General features: G+C 54.2%; 1 protein-coding gene across 1 annotated transcript; it reads left to right on the top strand.

The window, feature by feature from the left end:
• The first annotated feature begins 3969 nt into the window (after window positions 1-3969).
• On the top strand, window positions 3970-12763 carry LOC134497527 (zinc finger protein 398-like). The gene is made up of 6 exons (XM_063303224.1): window positions 3970-4040; window positions 6068-6451; window positions 7396-7522; window positions 7872-7988; window positions 9175-9288; window positions 10138-12763. Exons 1-6 carry the CDS (start codon window positions 4017-4019, stop codon window positions 11448-11450), a joined length of 2079 nt encoding a protein of 692 aa, XP_063159294.1. The 5' UTR covers window positions 3970-4016; the 3' UTR covers window positions 11451-12763.
• Window positions 12764-15828: the final 3065 nt, after the last annotated feature.

Below are 15828 nucleotides of genomic sequence, written 5' to 3' on the forward strand. Positions count from 1 at the left end.
AAAACTGAAGTACTTTGGCCACATAACGAGAAGACAGGACACCCTGGAGAAGATGCTGATGCTGGGGAGAGTGGAGGGCAAAAGGAAGAGGAGCCGACCAAGGGCAAGGTGGATGGATGATATTCTAGAGGTGACGGACTTGTCCCTGGGGGAGCTGGGGGTGGTGACGACCGACAGGAAGCTCTGGTGTGGGCTGGTCCATGAAGTCACAAAGAGTCAGAAGCGACTGAACGAATAAACAACAAAATAAATCCCATTATTTCTATGCTGCATCCCCACCCCACCCCCACCACTCACTGGCAAGTAATGGGCTTTGCAGTCCAATACATCTGCAAGATTTCCAGTTGGAAAAGGAATGATTGGCAGGAGACCTTAAAAGAAGAGGACAGATTTGCAGAGAAAATTGGCCAGAAACCCTAGTTCTTTTCAGGACCGTTTTGTTTTGAAAAGTGGGTGCAGCTATTGAGTTACATTCTGTAACTATATTTGTGAAAATTCATGCACCCTTTTAAAATAAAAATAAATTTATATTATTTATGTTTGCAATTGTGAGTACAATTGATTCCAGTATCTGGTAGTTAATTGATTTTTTCCCCAGCCCCCCCCCCATTCAATATTTTCTAGGGTTTTTTTTCCCCCTTCCTTTCTCTGCATATTTAAAGGCCTCTATTTGCCCCAATTCCAAATCTGAGATGCCACTCAATAGGCCTCCAGATGATCTGTCGTCATCTAGTTGCACAAACGGAGTTTATTACCTTTCAGACAGGAAAGCAGATTCCAGATGGCCGAGGATACGGCCTGTCAAGATCTGGATAGGATGTGTCAACCTTGCATTAAATAATACCAATTTTCCCTCTCAGTTGGGAATGACTGAACACCTGCCCTTGCAGAAATAAAATAAGATAAAATTAGGTCCAGACCAGATTGGAATATTGGTGGTAATGAGAAACTATCCTAAATATCTTTTTAAAAACTGTTATTCTGATTGATAGAGAACAGAAAGTGGATTTTCAGTTTTTTTCTTGAGGTTCATTTATTCAGGTTGCTGGTGATGGACAAAAGGGGCTCCTCAACCTGTCCAAATTCCTCGGCTCACAAGCTCCTGGCAGGCAGCATGGTCAAAGAGCATCACAGCTCAAGGGTCCTGGATTCCTTCTTTGTGGGTGGGGTTCAGGCAGGGGTCTCCACAGGGGGTGGTCAGAAGGGCCCTGAGGGTGCGACTGAAGCTCTGCCTGATTGTGTGTCAGGTTCAGAGATTCAATCACACCATCAAGGCCTCCATCTTAACTTTTTTGACCACCCCCTGTGGACACCCCAGGATTCAGGAATAGAGGACTTACCTTCTTCCCCACTTTTCTAAGGCCTTTCCTAATATGAACCAGATATAAGCAAAAAGGGATTTCAGAGAATGGGGAAATCCAACTATCTCTTTTCGTTTCTCTTTTGCCCCTAAAAGGTCCTCCAGGAGACTGCATTAAAAGATGCCAGTTCCTTATTTATTCATTTGTTACTGCAGCTCAACAGCCACTCCACTTCTGGAAGCTCTCAGCAGCTAGCCATCCCAATCTCCCATAAATAAAATAAACTCTGTTCTGTAAGTCAGTGAATAATAAGCACAGATCCTGCTCAGTCAATGTTAAAAGTTTTTCTAAATATTTCCTTTGCTTTCAATACACTCCAGACAACCCGTGACCCGTCGGGCCATTGTCTCAGAGGTATCTCCTTACCAGATTCCCCAGTGCCTTCAACAGTGGCAGAGCTTCCGATGTACTGGGAAAGTCCTTAAGCGTTCAGGGAGGCCTTCAGAGATGCGGCTGCCTTGAAAGCAGCCCAGGTTGAACTGTACAGCCCAGTCAAAAACCAGGAGCTGACCACAGGAAATGTCTTATGACATGTCGTATTATGTCATAAAAAGCTGTATGTTAACCACCCATATAACCGCCCAGAGTTAGGCAACTTACGAGTTTAAACGATGATGATGATGATGATCACAATCACTCAGGTATTAACTATGTGGCATTCTGATTTCTGCAGAATCTCCTCATCCAAGGAAACCCCCTGCTCTTTGTAAACAAGAAGCTTTGGAGACTCAGCCAAACGCTTCTCTTCCCCAAAAGAACCTAAACCCAAGGGCCACCCTCTTCCCACTTCAGAACTGACTTCTATTTTGGACAGAAAATAAGCCTTCAAGAAAGATTCCGTAAAAGCTAGAGCTGCGAAGATTCTCAGAACGAGCCCATAACCATGTTAACTCACACAGTTTTTCATTCAAATGGTGTGGTGTGTAAGAAAAAGTATACATGCAAGCTGAGCTCAGCTCCTGGCGATGAACATAGTTCTGTCTTGCTGATGGGGTGATGCTTGGGGCTTGAGCTAAAATTCCTCACCTGTCTCTGTGTCTGACCCCGCTCCTGCTGCTGCAGTTAGTTGGGCCGGCTGATGTGAGCAGCTGCAGGCATCTGTCAGCAAGGCCTCTCCTGACTGCAGTAGCTTTGTGGGCAGGAAATGTCTACAACGGCTTGTCTAGTGGACAAGCCAGAAACTCTGCAAGGGCACCTGCTATCAGAACCTGGCACAACATTTTACCTCACTGAGGTTAGTGACTTCAGAATGTTTTTTTCTGCCCTGTTCCTATACTTGCCTCTACACTAGCAGGAAAAGAGTCTCAAATGAAGTATCTTTGCTTAACTGTTAAGCTGGAAATAATCAAATTGTCTAAAGGCTATGCAACTGCGCAAGAGTGCCCATTGGTCCTGAACAAGGATACACATGACATCCTGGCTGGGTAGAGAAATGTATAAAAGCTGAAATAATTGGATCAACTGTGCACTTCTTTTTGGAGAAATTCACGAGTGTCCTTCTGCACAGAATAAAGCTTTGGGAGATGTCCAGGTCTTGTGTGGTTGATCGGCTGGCATGCTGGGCAGCAAGAACCTGGCAAGGTTTCAAACAACATTGACCCCAAATAGTTACATAGAGGCCAATTTCCCCGTCTAACCTAAAGCTAAGCTTAGGATTTCCTAGTGGTCTCCTATCCAAGTACCAACCCTGCCTAATTCTGCTAAGAGATCATCCAAGCCAGGTCAACTTTGCCACCTGCTGGGACCATAGTTCTGAAGGTTCTCCATCCCATTTCAATTGCAAAGCAGGAGGACAAGGAGCAGAATTATTCTTTCGCCCACAGCCGAGCAACGCCTGATTTTTGGACCTGTTTCAGACTCCTGAAGTTGGAAGGGGCAGGCGAGCCCCACGTGCTGTGGACATCCAGATGTGAGCAACTGGACAGGCAGCTGTTGGGCCTCTGCTGGTTTTGTACCACCTCACCTGACGGAGAGATGGGCTGTGGGGAACTTGAAAGCTTGCTTGCTTTTCCTGAGATTGTTGCGGATCATACTAAAAAGGTCCCATTGTGGACATTTCTGGTTTACCACCCAAAAGAGCATCCAACAGAGCAGTACTGGTTATACTGAATTGGACGTATTATGTTACCTGCTGTGATTATGTTTCGTGTTTAATTAATACTGGTTTTATTATTGTTGTGTGAGTTGTTCTTATTTCCATTTTTTACTGACCCTTGCTGTTGTTTTTAATTGTGAGGTGTCCAGAGTCACGTATTCCGGGTGGGCAGCTTTATAAATCAAATAAAAGAGAACTGGTAGGATTCATGTTTCTTCGCCAAGGAACGTTTTACAGGTTAAGAAGCCGCTATGCTTTTAAAAAGAGTTTTACTTCTGCCTGCATGCGTCAGCGTAGCCCAGAACAGGCTGGCGTCGGACCCTTCCACCGTCGGAGGCCACCGAGGGCGCAGGTTGGCCGTCGCTCTTCCGCCCCTCCGCTTTGTCTGCGCGGAAAGGCCGCGCACTCCTCCCGCCTGCAGGGGTCGCTGCTCTCGCGGGCCGCCACAGAGCGCATGCGCACCCGCCAATCCGGGCCGAATTGCACTGCGCGGAGGCTCGCCTGAGCTGGACCGGCGCCCAAGGCGCATGCGCAGAAGCTTCACCTAGCGGGCATCGGCCATGGCTGAGTGGACGCCTGCCCAGGTGAGGGGTCAACTCTGCCCAGCCCGGCCAGGGAGGGGGAGGGACGGAGGTGGCCCGGGGGAGGACGATGGGCGGGCAGGACGGGGGTCCTGGGGCCCAGGCTGGCTTGCGCGCCCTCGCGGGGGGGCGCTCGCGAGAAGCCCCAGCTGGGCGGCTGGCTCGTGGGGACCCCCGCCCCCGGGCTCTGAACCCCCTCCCCCGGTTCAGCCGTGACGGCAAGGGGGCCCGTGAGCGGCAGGGAGGGTCCCTCTCCGGGGGGGGCGGCCTCGGGAAGGCGGGGCGGTTCCAGCCGCCCGGAGGGGGGAGCGGGAGCGCTGTCCGGGTTGCCCCTCTGGGGGGCGCCTCCGGGGAGGGTGGGGCCCTGCCTGCCCCTGGGGAGGCAAAGGGCCCCGCGGCTTTCCAGCCCCCGCCCGCCCCTGCGGAAAGCCGAAGCCACCTTGGCCGCCTTGCGGAGGGCTTTCCGGTGGACGCCCCACCCCGTCGGTCTCGCAGGGGACACGGAGAAGCCACGGCATAGCAGCACCAGGGCCCGCCCGAAGGCAACGGGGCAGCTTACAAAATGCTCCCGGGCCCGCAGATCATTCCACGCCCGTCCATAAAGACCAGAAGCGAACAGATCGAGAGCCAGCCGGCCAGGCGCCCGTGGCGACATCCAGGTCTTCAGGGCCGCAGGGAAGGCGGGCGGGGGCCTGGGGGGCCGAGGCTGATCTACAGGGCAGGGGCTGCAACGGAGAAGGCACAGCGGCCCCTCCCTGGGATCATTTTCAACTGCAGAACACTCAAAGACAAAGCAAAATGAAAAAAGCACATTCCAGGTAATCTGCCCTGAATGTGAGCAGGATTGGGGCACGGGTGACTTTTGCGAGTGCATCTGTCCCACAGCCCCATTCCCTTGCTGTGCTCCCACCCTCCTCCGTTGTGCAGCGCCCGGGATAAACACGTTGCAGCCCGCCATCTAGAAATAGCCATTAACTTCTAAATAAGCTGCCTTGCTAGCTTTGTCTGAAGGAAATCACAGCTGAATGGTACGGGAGTAAAAACGCTGTGAGGGTTGGTCCCCTCCCATCTGCCAACTCTGGAAGGTAGGAATTCCCACAGGTCCATTGGTCCACGTAACCCAGATGACAGTGTTCCACGTTTAGCCAATGACTTAGACTGGGGGCAGAGGATCATGCTTGAAGCGTGGGCACCTGTGTATGTGTAGGGAAATGACACCGCACACCTCATGACATCATTGCAAGTCATCAAGTCATCATCATGCAGGTGATGTGAGTTCTGTAATTGGCATCATCGGTGAGATGATGTCATATAATCTGGCGTAATTGTAGCTGCTGTACGAAATGAACACTGCAAGCCGACACTTGGACTTTCTTAAGAGCCAGCAACCCATATTGGGCTAATAGTCTGAATATTTGTGGCAGAAGCATCAGAACAACAAAACGCTTCAGCCCAGCTTCGCATGTTCCTGGAAGCATTACAACTCTGACTTTGCTAATCCATTATTGTTAGGTTCTGTTGTGTCTCCTATTGTGTTGTTTTGTTCACTGTAGAATTTTATTCTGTTTCATTATGTTGTAGTAAGCTACCTGTGCCTTGAAGATTGGTCAGAAAATCTATTAAATTAAACATTAAATTAAATTCCAGAATTCACAGCCAGAAGTGTCACTGTATCTGGAGGGGAAGGCTGCTGCAGCCTCAGTTGGGACCCAGGCAGGTTTTGCTCAGTGCTGTCCTGTGGATGAAAATTGGCATCATGATGAACATTAAGCCACAAGCCCACGCTATGCTGGCCCCAGACTACCGCGGGTTCTGGGCCAAGGCTGTCAGCTGCCCCTGCAGCTTGGAAGCCACTGGGGTTGAATCATTTCCGTCGTCTGATGCCTGGTTTCCCTGCCTCTTCTTGCCACCCCTCTCTCTCCTCTTTCAGCTGGCACAGAGCTTCCTTTCTCCTCTCTGTCCCCAGCTGACCCCTACTTCCCTCGCTAAGTGCGGTCGCTCAGTTCTGGCCTCCCCCCTTCCGCCCCCAGGCCTGGGAATGGGACGTAGAGCCGCAGCATCTGGCGTCCTTCCAGCCTCCAGCCATCTTTGACCAGTCCGAGAGAGAGCTCTACCCGGCGGCCGAGATCTCCCTGTGGACGGTGGTGGCTGCCATCCAGGCTGTGGAGAGGAAGGTGGACTCCTCGGCCGCACGGCTGCTGAACCTGGAAGGCAGGATGGCCACTGCTGAGAAAAAGATCTTCGAGTGTGAGAAAACGGAGCTGGAGTTCAGCAACCACCTGGCTGCCTTGGGGACCCTCATCCAGGAATACCGGGTGCTCCAGAGGAGGCTGGAGAACATGGAGAACCTCCTGAAGAACCGCGACCTCTGGATTTTGAGGCTCCCCCTGGGCCCAAAGGGGGAAATCCCCAAGGTAAATGCAAAGTGAACGCAGCACGAGAAGAGGCAGCTGGCTCTGCATGCAAGGGCCTGACCCCTCCCTGCGTCCGGGTGACGCTGGGGTGGCTGGCTTGTTCGTGCGAGAACAGGGACCCAGATGGAGCAAAGGCCCGGCTTAGGATTGAGGAGTTGCATCCTAGTTTGTAGCCTCTCGAGGCCCCAGGCAGCTGCAGGAGAAGCTGCTGCTCCCTGATGGCGCCTCTGCTCTGCATAGAGTGCGCACGGAAGGGTCTTGCCCTGCAGCTTCACCAACCTAGCTCGCCGGGCCCGTTCACTGGGCTGGCCCAAGGTAAGGTATATAGGAGACGTTGGCTGGTTGTAAGTGGGAGGCTTGTGGGCATCCAGCTGACTGCTGGGTGAAACGGAGTTCTGAGCAGAGGGGTTCCCTGGCCTGCTGGCACTGCTCTTGGCAAAGCAGAACAGGCAGTGGTGAACCTTCCTGGGTCTTTCCAGCCACAAGCAAAATGCCCCCAGCGAGACATTCCTATGCACCAGTGAAAGCAACCTTCATTTGCACTCAGGGCTTCCTGGTGAGCAGCTGGCGGGGGCAGAATGCCCTGACCTGGTGGGGAGGGGGAAGCTGGCACGGCCACATTGCTTGCTAGCAGAACATAAGCAGCAGCCCCAAGAAGGTGCGATTCTGAGCGGTGGATTAAGGGATGGAACTGACGCTTCAGCTGCGGGAAGGGCCTTGTGGGGCTTCTCTGAGGCAGGGAGCAAAGTGCAGCATCCAGATTAAGACAAAGGAGTGGCCGGCCCTCGGACCGAGCAAATGGAACACTCCGGGCACCTGACGAGACCCATGGGGTTGCCGGGGTGGTGGTCATCCTTTGCTGGCTGCAAGGACGCACTATTAGGACAGCAGCAGTGAGGGAGGTGACCTTGGCTAAGGTCTTGGGGGCCTGGCTCTGATTTTAGGTCCCCGTGACTTTTGAGGAGGAAGCTGTGAATTTTTCCACACAAGAATGGGCCAAACTGGAGGATTGGCAGAAGGAACTTTACAGGAACATCACAAAGGGAAATTACGAACCCCTGATGTCGCTCGGTAAGAGCCGGACTTTTCCTTGCTGGCTGTTTTTATTACCTCTTTAGACCCCTCGTTACAGAATAACAATCTTAAACGGTGTCTGTGCGATGGAACAGCATCAAATAAAAAGCCGGTCCTGTGATTATAATAGGAAACAGAAAGAAACGTGAAGAATCGTGTGCCAGGCGTGTCCAGCAGCAGCAATGGTGTGGGCCAGAGAGAAGGTGGGGGGGGGGTGCGGGAGGGGGGAGAGTTGATCTGTCCCAGGGCACCAGCTTGCAGGACAAATCTGGGCTCCCTTCTGACAGTTCCCAGCAATGGGCCAGCTTGATAACTTAAGCACCTCTGCTTTCTTCCCATTTTCCAGACTCTGCCATTTCCAAAGCGGATGTTCTTCCCCCCCAGGTGGGTCTAGTGGACGCTCCCCATGTTGTGGATCAGGAGTTTGTGGGGGAAAAGGGACTCTTCGCAGAGCCCAAAATAGGTGCGTGAAATTCAGAGTGGGAGCGGAGAAGGGGGTGGGCTCAGCTCTAAATTTCTGTCCTGACTGGAGTTGTCCTTGTTTTTAACCAGTTTCTCTACCCGTCTCTTTTGTAACCCTTTGAAGCTGGTGAAGATAATCACAGTAGTCTCTGTGTCCTTTTGACAGAGACCATGAAGGGTCTGGAGGGGGCTGGCACAGTTGGATTCCACGTCCCACTAAATGAGGTCCCTCTAGGCCAGTCCTCCCAATTGGTACTGAACTATAATCTGTGCCTTCCTTATGCTGGTTATGATGGGATGTAATTCAGGGTAGCTGGTGGGCACTAGGTTGGGAAAGGATCTGATAAATGCAGGAACTGCAACTGGAATAATCTGGGGGTTATTCCCATTTTTTTTTTACTGTTTTCTCTCCCCCTCTCAGCAGAGACACTGATTCCAAGCTCCAGTGTCAACCACGCATCCCACCTCCCCTAAGCTGTTAACGGGGCCGTTTCTGTGTCCCCCCTCCCAGCAGCCTGGATGACGTTGGCGGCCCTCCTGCTCAGCAGAGCCCCGTCCTGGCCCCGGCCTCTCCCCCTGGGCAGAAGGGCTCCTCTCTCGCGGCCGAGGCGGCAGCTGCCTTTATCCTCCTCCTCAGGCGCAGAGCAGTTTGTCCCTGGGGGAGAAGCCAGCCCAGGTTTCCTTCAGGCTGGGGGCACGCAGGCTGCTGGCTAGTGCCACGCATTTCCCTTGTGGAAAGCCGCCTGGCGAGAATCACCGCCTGCCTTTTCTGGCCAGGACGGCTGGCGTGGCTGGAGAGGGGCAGGGGTTGGGGGAACGCAGGCTGGGCTGGGTTAGGCCCTGGGCCAAGCGCAATGCCACCCCGTGCAGTGCAAGGGCCAGCAGCCCTGGTGTTGCCCGGGCTGGGGGAGCACCGTGGCCCCCCAGAGATGGGCTAGGATTCCATACTTGTTCTGAAGCATTCCTGAATGCCTCCAAAGTGAGAGGTGCTGACCGGCTTCTTACAGGAAGGCTCACCCTTCCAGCTGCTTCTGAGGACAGGACTAAACAGAGACACTGGTCTCCTCTTCCCCTTCCTCAGTGCTCCAGGGCGGTGCGTTATTCACCTCCGCTGCTGCCGTTTGCCTCTTGGAGGCGTCTCTCCGGTCTGCAGCAGCTGGAAATGCGCCCACATTCCTCTTTCCTAGGAGCAGGGCCTTTGGCTTCCAGAGATGATCTCTTGTCCTGGATTAAGCAGGAGGAATCTCCTGGCCATGGGAAGTGGAATCTGGAGCGAGAGATCCCTGCCGCCCTTGGCTACGGTGAGTGCGCTTCCTAAAGGCAGAGAGCCCTCCTCCTGTTTCCTGCTGCTTTCGTAGTCGAAAGAGACTTGCCTTTCCCTTTGGAGGAGAACACGGGAACGGACACTCAGGGCACCTAGACCAGTGTTTGTCAACCTTGGCCACTTTCAGATGGCTGGCTGGGGAATTCTGGGAGTTGAAGTCCACCCACCGACCTAGACATTTCAGAGCAGCTGCCCTTAGTTCCCTAAGCACAGGGCTCCTAACTGACTGACTCTGCAGAATGCAGGTAAGAATAAAGCCATTGCTCTGAAGGTGAAAAACGGGTGGGGGGAGGGTTACGATACCAGCGTGAGTAGAAAAGGTATTTCCTTCAGGGTGGGGAGAGGGAGAAAAGCTGCTTGTAAGGGAGCCACTGTCTCCAAAGTGCCAAATTACATTAAAAAAAAAAAAACCACTGCACCACCCCTTCTAATCAGTTGAGCACGGCACCCTAACCCAGAAACCCACTCAACAGCATCTCCTGGGTCAGTCTATCAGGATTCCTTCTGCTGATGGGCAAGACGGGCTCTGCAAGGCCACCTGGGCCAGGGCGTGTTTTCCTGTTACCTGCTCCAGGATCCTTTGAACGGAAGATGCAGGGATTTGAGCCTGGGGCTCTTTTGTTTTTTTCCAATCCAAGGCATCTGCCCTGCTGCTCTCTTGCTCCAAGCACGACCTCGAACGTCCTCTCTCCCTTCGCTGCGGTCCCTGGCTGTTTCTCTCCAAAAGGGTTCCCTTTGATTAGGATCCCTGAGGATCGCAGTGGCTCAGGTGCGGCTTCTGCCCCGTCCAGCAGAGAGGCTCTAACTGTTCCCCCCTCTCCCCTAGATGAGAGTGCCACAGTCAAGAGCGAGGGGCAGAAGCTCCACGAGGGTTTTAAGCAGGCCTTGCCTGGGCCTGGCCGGCTGCACCGCATCCCCCGCGACGAGGTCTTCCAGGCCCCGAGGTGCTGCGAGAGGCAGAGCTGCCCGCAGGGTCAGCCAGCCCCAGCCCCTCTTCAAAAGCCAGAGGAGCCTCCCCACCGGGAGAGAAGCTGCCACGAAGCCGAGGCCACCCCACCAGTAGCCTGCCTGAAGGAAAGCCTGCTGAGATGCTTCAAGGGTCGGGACGAACCCTCCTTGCACCAGAGGATCCACACAGGAGAGGAGATGTACGGGGAAGGGGTCCAGCCAGTGACAGAGGCAGGGGCCTCCCCGGTCCCTGAGGCCTACCTGTGCTCGGAATACGGGAGTGGCTTCGGCGGCCCGTCTGCCTCCGAAGCGGCCGGGAGGCCCCACGCCTGCTCCCTCTGTCCTAAGCGCTTCCGGCTGAAGACCAGCCTGTTGATCCACGAAAAGACCCACGCGGTGGGGAAGGGTGACAGCGCCTTCGTGTGCGCCGAGTGTGGGTGTGGCTTCAGCCACCCAGGGCAGCTCACTCGGCACCAGGCCGCCCATGCCGACCGGCCGCACCAGTGCTCGGAGTGCCACAAGGCCTTCAACCGCAAGTCCAGCCTGGTGGTCCATCAGAAAACCCACCGCGAGAGGCCCCGCCCCTTCCAGTGCCCCCAGTGCAGCAAGACCTTTATTCGGAAGCAGCACCTGGATGACCACACCCGGACCCACACCGGAGAAAAGCCCTACCAGTGCCCTGAGTGCGAGAAGCGCTTCGCCGAAAAGTCCAAGCTGACAAACCACTACCGGATCCACACTGGGGAGCGGCCGTACCGCTGCGGGCAATGCGACAAGCGCTTTGTGCGCGCTCACCACCTGGTCAAGCACCAAAGCAGCGTCCACCAAGCCGGGGCCAAGCTGTACTCCTGCCATGAGTGTGGGCAGGGCTTCGGCCACGCACAGGCCTTCCTCAGCCACCAGGCCAGCCATGCCAATGGCGAGAGGCGCCACCGCTGCACGGAATGCCTCAAGACCTTTGCCCGCAGGAAGTACCTGCTGGAGCACCAGCGGATGCACACGGGGGAGAACCCTTACTCCTGTCCACACTGCGGCAAGCGCTTCCGCTACAAGCAGTCTCTCAAGCAGCACCTGCGCATGCATGGGGAACAGCCGCTGACGCCTGGGCCTGCTCTGCCGCAGAGGCTGCCGGTCACCGGGACTCTGGAGAAAGACCCTCTCTTCGAGGATGACCCGCCCAGCGGAACCTGAAGCATGCCACCAGGCAGTCTCCTCCACCCAAGGAACGGGTGGGCCAGGAGCAGACCCTCGGGAGGACTGGCCCCCAGGCGGGTCGGCTGAGGCCACCTTCCATGGCAGCCTCAACGCTGCTTCTCTCCCCACGGGGAGGCTCGCCTCTTTCTCGCCAGCTGGGACTGCAGAGGGCACGAGCCCAGCAAGCCAAGTTTCTGAAGCATTTCTTTGATCAGGAAAGCCGTCCAGTAACTCTGACTGCCCTGCCTTTCAGTCCGGGGCGCTGCTATCCTGGCCAGACTCAGGATGCCTAAAACGCGATCGTGTCCATTTACCCTTTTGGTCCCATCGCCCAGTCCAGCACCGGAGGCAGGACTGCTGGAATGGAAAGGGAGGACATGGAATGACATCCCGAGGCCTCCCCTTCCTCGGCCTACAGGGAGTGGCACCAGCCTCGGTGCCTGTCCCAGAGCCCTGCAGGGCTGTGGTCTCCCGGCCAAGCACCCCACCCAGTTTGCTAGATGATTGGGTGAGAATTTTAAAGCGCTCTGTGTAGTGCTTTGCAGAGTAGTTTTGCAGAGAGTGCTGCAAAACTAATAAAAACTTTCAGGGCATGAAGAAGCCCCACCTGGGAGAAAAACCTACACTGCGAGAGAAAGCCAGAAGGCAAGGGAACCGGCTGGTCTCCAGCAGCCTGCCTCTCCCTGCTGGAGGGCGATGCAGGGTGGCTGTCCCCAGCCAGCATTCTGGAGTCTCCCGCAAACAGTTCCATCTTCAGGGGCCACAGGGGCCCCTTCTGGGAAATGCTATTTCTTCTTTTCCCCCGGTCCTGATCAAGGTGCGTTGCGGAACCCGCCGTCTCCTGGTTTCCTGCCAGAGTCATTCTGTGCCAAAAAGTTATCCCGTGTAAGGCTTGGCCCTCACTTTGGCTGTGGTTTTCCACGGGCTTTTATGAATTTGTTGCGGTCCTCCTACAGAGAGCAGAGCACCCAGCTCTTACCCACTCTGCCCTCTGCCTGTTCAGGCGGTTAAGTGAAATTTCTTCCTGGGTTTTGCGGTGTGTCTCTGAGTCCACTTCTTGCCATGAGGACACAGCCTTTGCGTAGTTCTCTCCAGCCCTGAAGGTGCCCCCACCCCAAGAAGGCCCTGCGGGGAGCCCAAGGCCCTGGCTGATCAGCGGAGTTCTTCGGCCTCTTCCAGGCCTTAAATCCAACTGCACAGTTATCAAAGAAGCAGACGGCGTTCTGGAGACACCAGGATCAACAGCTTTTGCTACAAATACCTTTTAGCTTTCTAAAGTGAAAAATACTGGGGAGATGTTAATAAAGGATTGGTATCCCTCCTCTGGATTGCTCCATGCGGCACGGGCTTCTCTTTCTAAGGTGGAAGGTGGCCGGTTCCTTTGCGATCCAGCAGCTGCTCCTTTGTGCGAGCAGCAGCAGCAGCACGAGGCAAGTCTAACACTGACCGCAGGTGGCCTTTCCCAACCGGGTGCCCTTCAGATGTGTGAGAGTCCCTCAGCCAACATGGCCTCTGGTGGGCACTGAGCTGTACAGACCAGTGGTCCTCTAGGGAGGGACAAAAGGTATGGGGTAGATTTGGCTTAGAGTCAAATCAAGTTGTTTTTCCAAAATCACCCAGGTCAAATCAGCACATGCGTTTGAGACCTCCGGAGAGTAGCAGCGTTTTGTATCTGCGTTGGTCTTGCAATGCCATAGAGGAGGGGATGTTCTTTCCTCTGCTTCCTCCCTGCTCCACCGAACATCCAGAAAGTCACCCAATGGTGAAGTCACAAGATCCAGTTTCCTAGGAAGCTGGCTTTGTTCCAGCCACACTGCTGGGCAGGAGAAGGGAAACGATTTAGTTCCAGGCAGGGGACGTCTTTGCCTGCTCCTCAGCTACCAGGTTCCCGTGGCATGCAGTCAGAACAGAAAAACAGCAAAATAATACAAGGGGTAAAATACCTGGCTGGGATGGAGGGAGGGGGTTGTCAGCCAGACAGGGTATAGTACAGCTGTCCCGTCCCCCCCCCCCCCGCTGTCACAGTGGAACAGACCCTGGCTGAGCATGTCCGGGATTTCTTGAAATGCTGCACTCACTGAGCTTACGGTGGCCATCCTTGAACGATGCATTTCACCAGCCTTCCCATCCCACCCTTGCGAAGCCACTCAGCCGTTCACATCTTTCACTTGTTTTATGTTTGGGGCTGTTACCTAGTGGTATCTTCTGCACTTCGTTCTCCCATCGGCAACTCTTGTTGTTGAGCAGGTAAAAACACGTTGCTCCCACTCACCAACCTAGCTGTGTCAGTCTATCTCACAGCAACACTCTGCTCTATCCCGGGCCCCGGTTTGGGCAGAAGCACGTGGGGTTCGAGCTTAACCCATGATGATTCAGCCCAAGGATGAATCCAGTGGGTTCACACAACAGGTTAAACCCCAGTATGAACAGGTGCTTGGGAGAAGTGGCTGACGCATCCCACAGAACCTGCACATCCATCTTTAAATACGGGCTTAACGATCCCCCTTGCCAGAGGCTCCTGGTAGAAGTTACAGTGTGATGACGTGTGTCGTGGCCATCAACAAGTTCCACCATTTGCGTGATGATGCAACATGTGCCACATCACACAGACGCCCCCAAGTTCTTAGAAACAAAACTTGTTATTTAGAAGTTACCAGGATACATTCTGGGGGACGGGGGTCCCAATATATTTAGTGACTCTAGAAGGTGAAGCTTCACCAAGAGAACACAGGTACTCTCTCGTTCCAAATAAGTCACTGCTTGGAAGTTGAGGGGAGCAGCAGCATCCCAAAACGGCTCTCCCACCATGAGCATTGCAAGGACGACATGGGAGCCAAGAACTGGCTTTGGAAGTTGCACAACGGGAAGCTTTATTAAATCTCCACCAGATATCAAATCTTGACAGTGATTTCAGGCCTATACAAGCACAAAAAACTAACACGCTGACAAACTGGGGCAGCAAGTTTTTGGTATACAGGTAAGTCCTCACTTAATGACCACTCATTCAGCAACTGTTCAGGGTTCTGATGGCACTGAACGAGGGGTACTTACAACTGGTTCTCAGAGTTCCAGCCGTCCATCACCCCTGTGCTCATGTGATAGCAATTTGGGGCTTGGCAACCAGCTCACGCGATGGTTGCAGTGCCCTGCAGTCACATGATCACCATTTGTGACCTTCCCTGCCAGCTTCCCACAAGCAAAGTCAATGCGGAAGCTGGCAGGGAAGCTTGCAAGTCACTTCTGTAAAGCCCCCAGCCTCCCTGCACTCACAGTGCCGCCCCCTGCTTTTCTGCACTCACGTGTGGCCTGCGTTGGGCCTCCCCGCAGCACCCCCACATTCCTTACCTGGGACTCTAGCCACTTCCCACTTAATGACCCACACATCTTGGGGTTACAATGGGAACTGGGACTGCTGGGATTGTCACTAAATGATGCGGTCACGTCATGTTGCGCTTTACGACCACATCACTCAGCAACAAGAATCCTGGCAGTCCCAGTTGCCATCATAACCCAACAACTACCTGATTGTATTTTTCACATATCTTTTAACCCCAACAAAATATTTTTCAACACCCTGTTCTTATCCTAACTGGCTTCATTCTCCTGAAGAGTCACAAAATCCATGAGCATCAAAACATTTGGGTGGGTACAGGGTGGGGTGGCACCCTTGAACCCCAGCACAGCCTCGCCTCAGCCTCTCACCTGGAAATCAGAAAAGCCCAGGGCCATCCAGGTTTGTTGGCCTCCGTCTCCCATCATTCTGACCCAGACCTCTTCCTCTCTCATCCTGGTATCTGAAGCAAGTCAGCCCCAGAGATTCTCACAACAAAGCCAACAAGATCTATTTGTGTGTGTTGTGTGTGCAAGCACACAACTTTCTACCATTCTGTAGGTGACAGGGTTAAGAGGTAATCACAAACACGATCGCAGGGGCAGAATAGGCCAGCTCTCCTCGTCGCCACTTCCACCCTTGGGGAGACGCTCCTCAGTCCGCATCCTGGAATCTCCTGACTCTCAGAGGGCAGAGATGCAAACAGCTGCGCCTCCACAAATGGGACCGATCCACAGCTGGATTGGAGAAGGGGGTGCTGCTGGGATGCTTCCCCCCTTTGAGCAGCCTTCTCCAGCACCGCTCTAGTGGTAAGGCTGTCCCCACCTGCTTCGAGATTGCGACAGTGCTGGGGCAAAGGGGACCCACCTCTTGCTGTTCTTCCGTCTATTTTAATTCTGCCCCAACCAGCACAGCCACCTGCTGGCTCTCCTGGGCATCGGGAGGGAAGGGGGAGTGATACCACATTCACGCCACGTTGTCACAGATTGATCGATGCTGTGGTGCACACAAATGCCACTGCGGCTTGCACCAGAAAGCAACGCA

Source organism: Candoia aspera, chromosome 4, assembly GCF_035149785.1.
Source record: "Candoia aspera isolate rCanAsp1 chromosome 4, rCanAsp1.hap2, whole genome shotgun sequence".
Classification (NCBI taxonomy): domain Eukaryota; kingdom Metazoa; phylum Chordata; class Lepidosauria; order Squamata; family Boidae; genus Candoia; species Candoia aspera.

What these genes read in the sequence shown, in the direction of transcription:
- LOC134497527 (XM_063303224.1), top strand. Translation starts at nt 4,017, where the DNA reads ATGGCTGAGTGGACGCCTGCCCAG. An exon ending in CAAAGGGGGAAATCCCCAAG is followed by an intron (nt 6,452 to 7,395) that starts GTAAATGCAAAG and finishes CTCTGATTTTAG; the next exon opens with GTCCCCGTGACTTTTGAGGA. An exon ending in CTTCGCAGAGCCCAAAATAG is followed by an intron (nt 7,989 to 9,174) that starts GTGCGTGAAATT and finishes CCTCTTTCCTAG; the next exon opens with GAGCAGGGCCTTTGGCTTCC.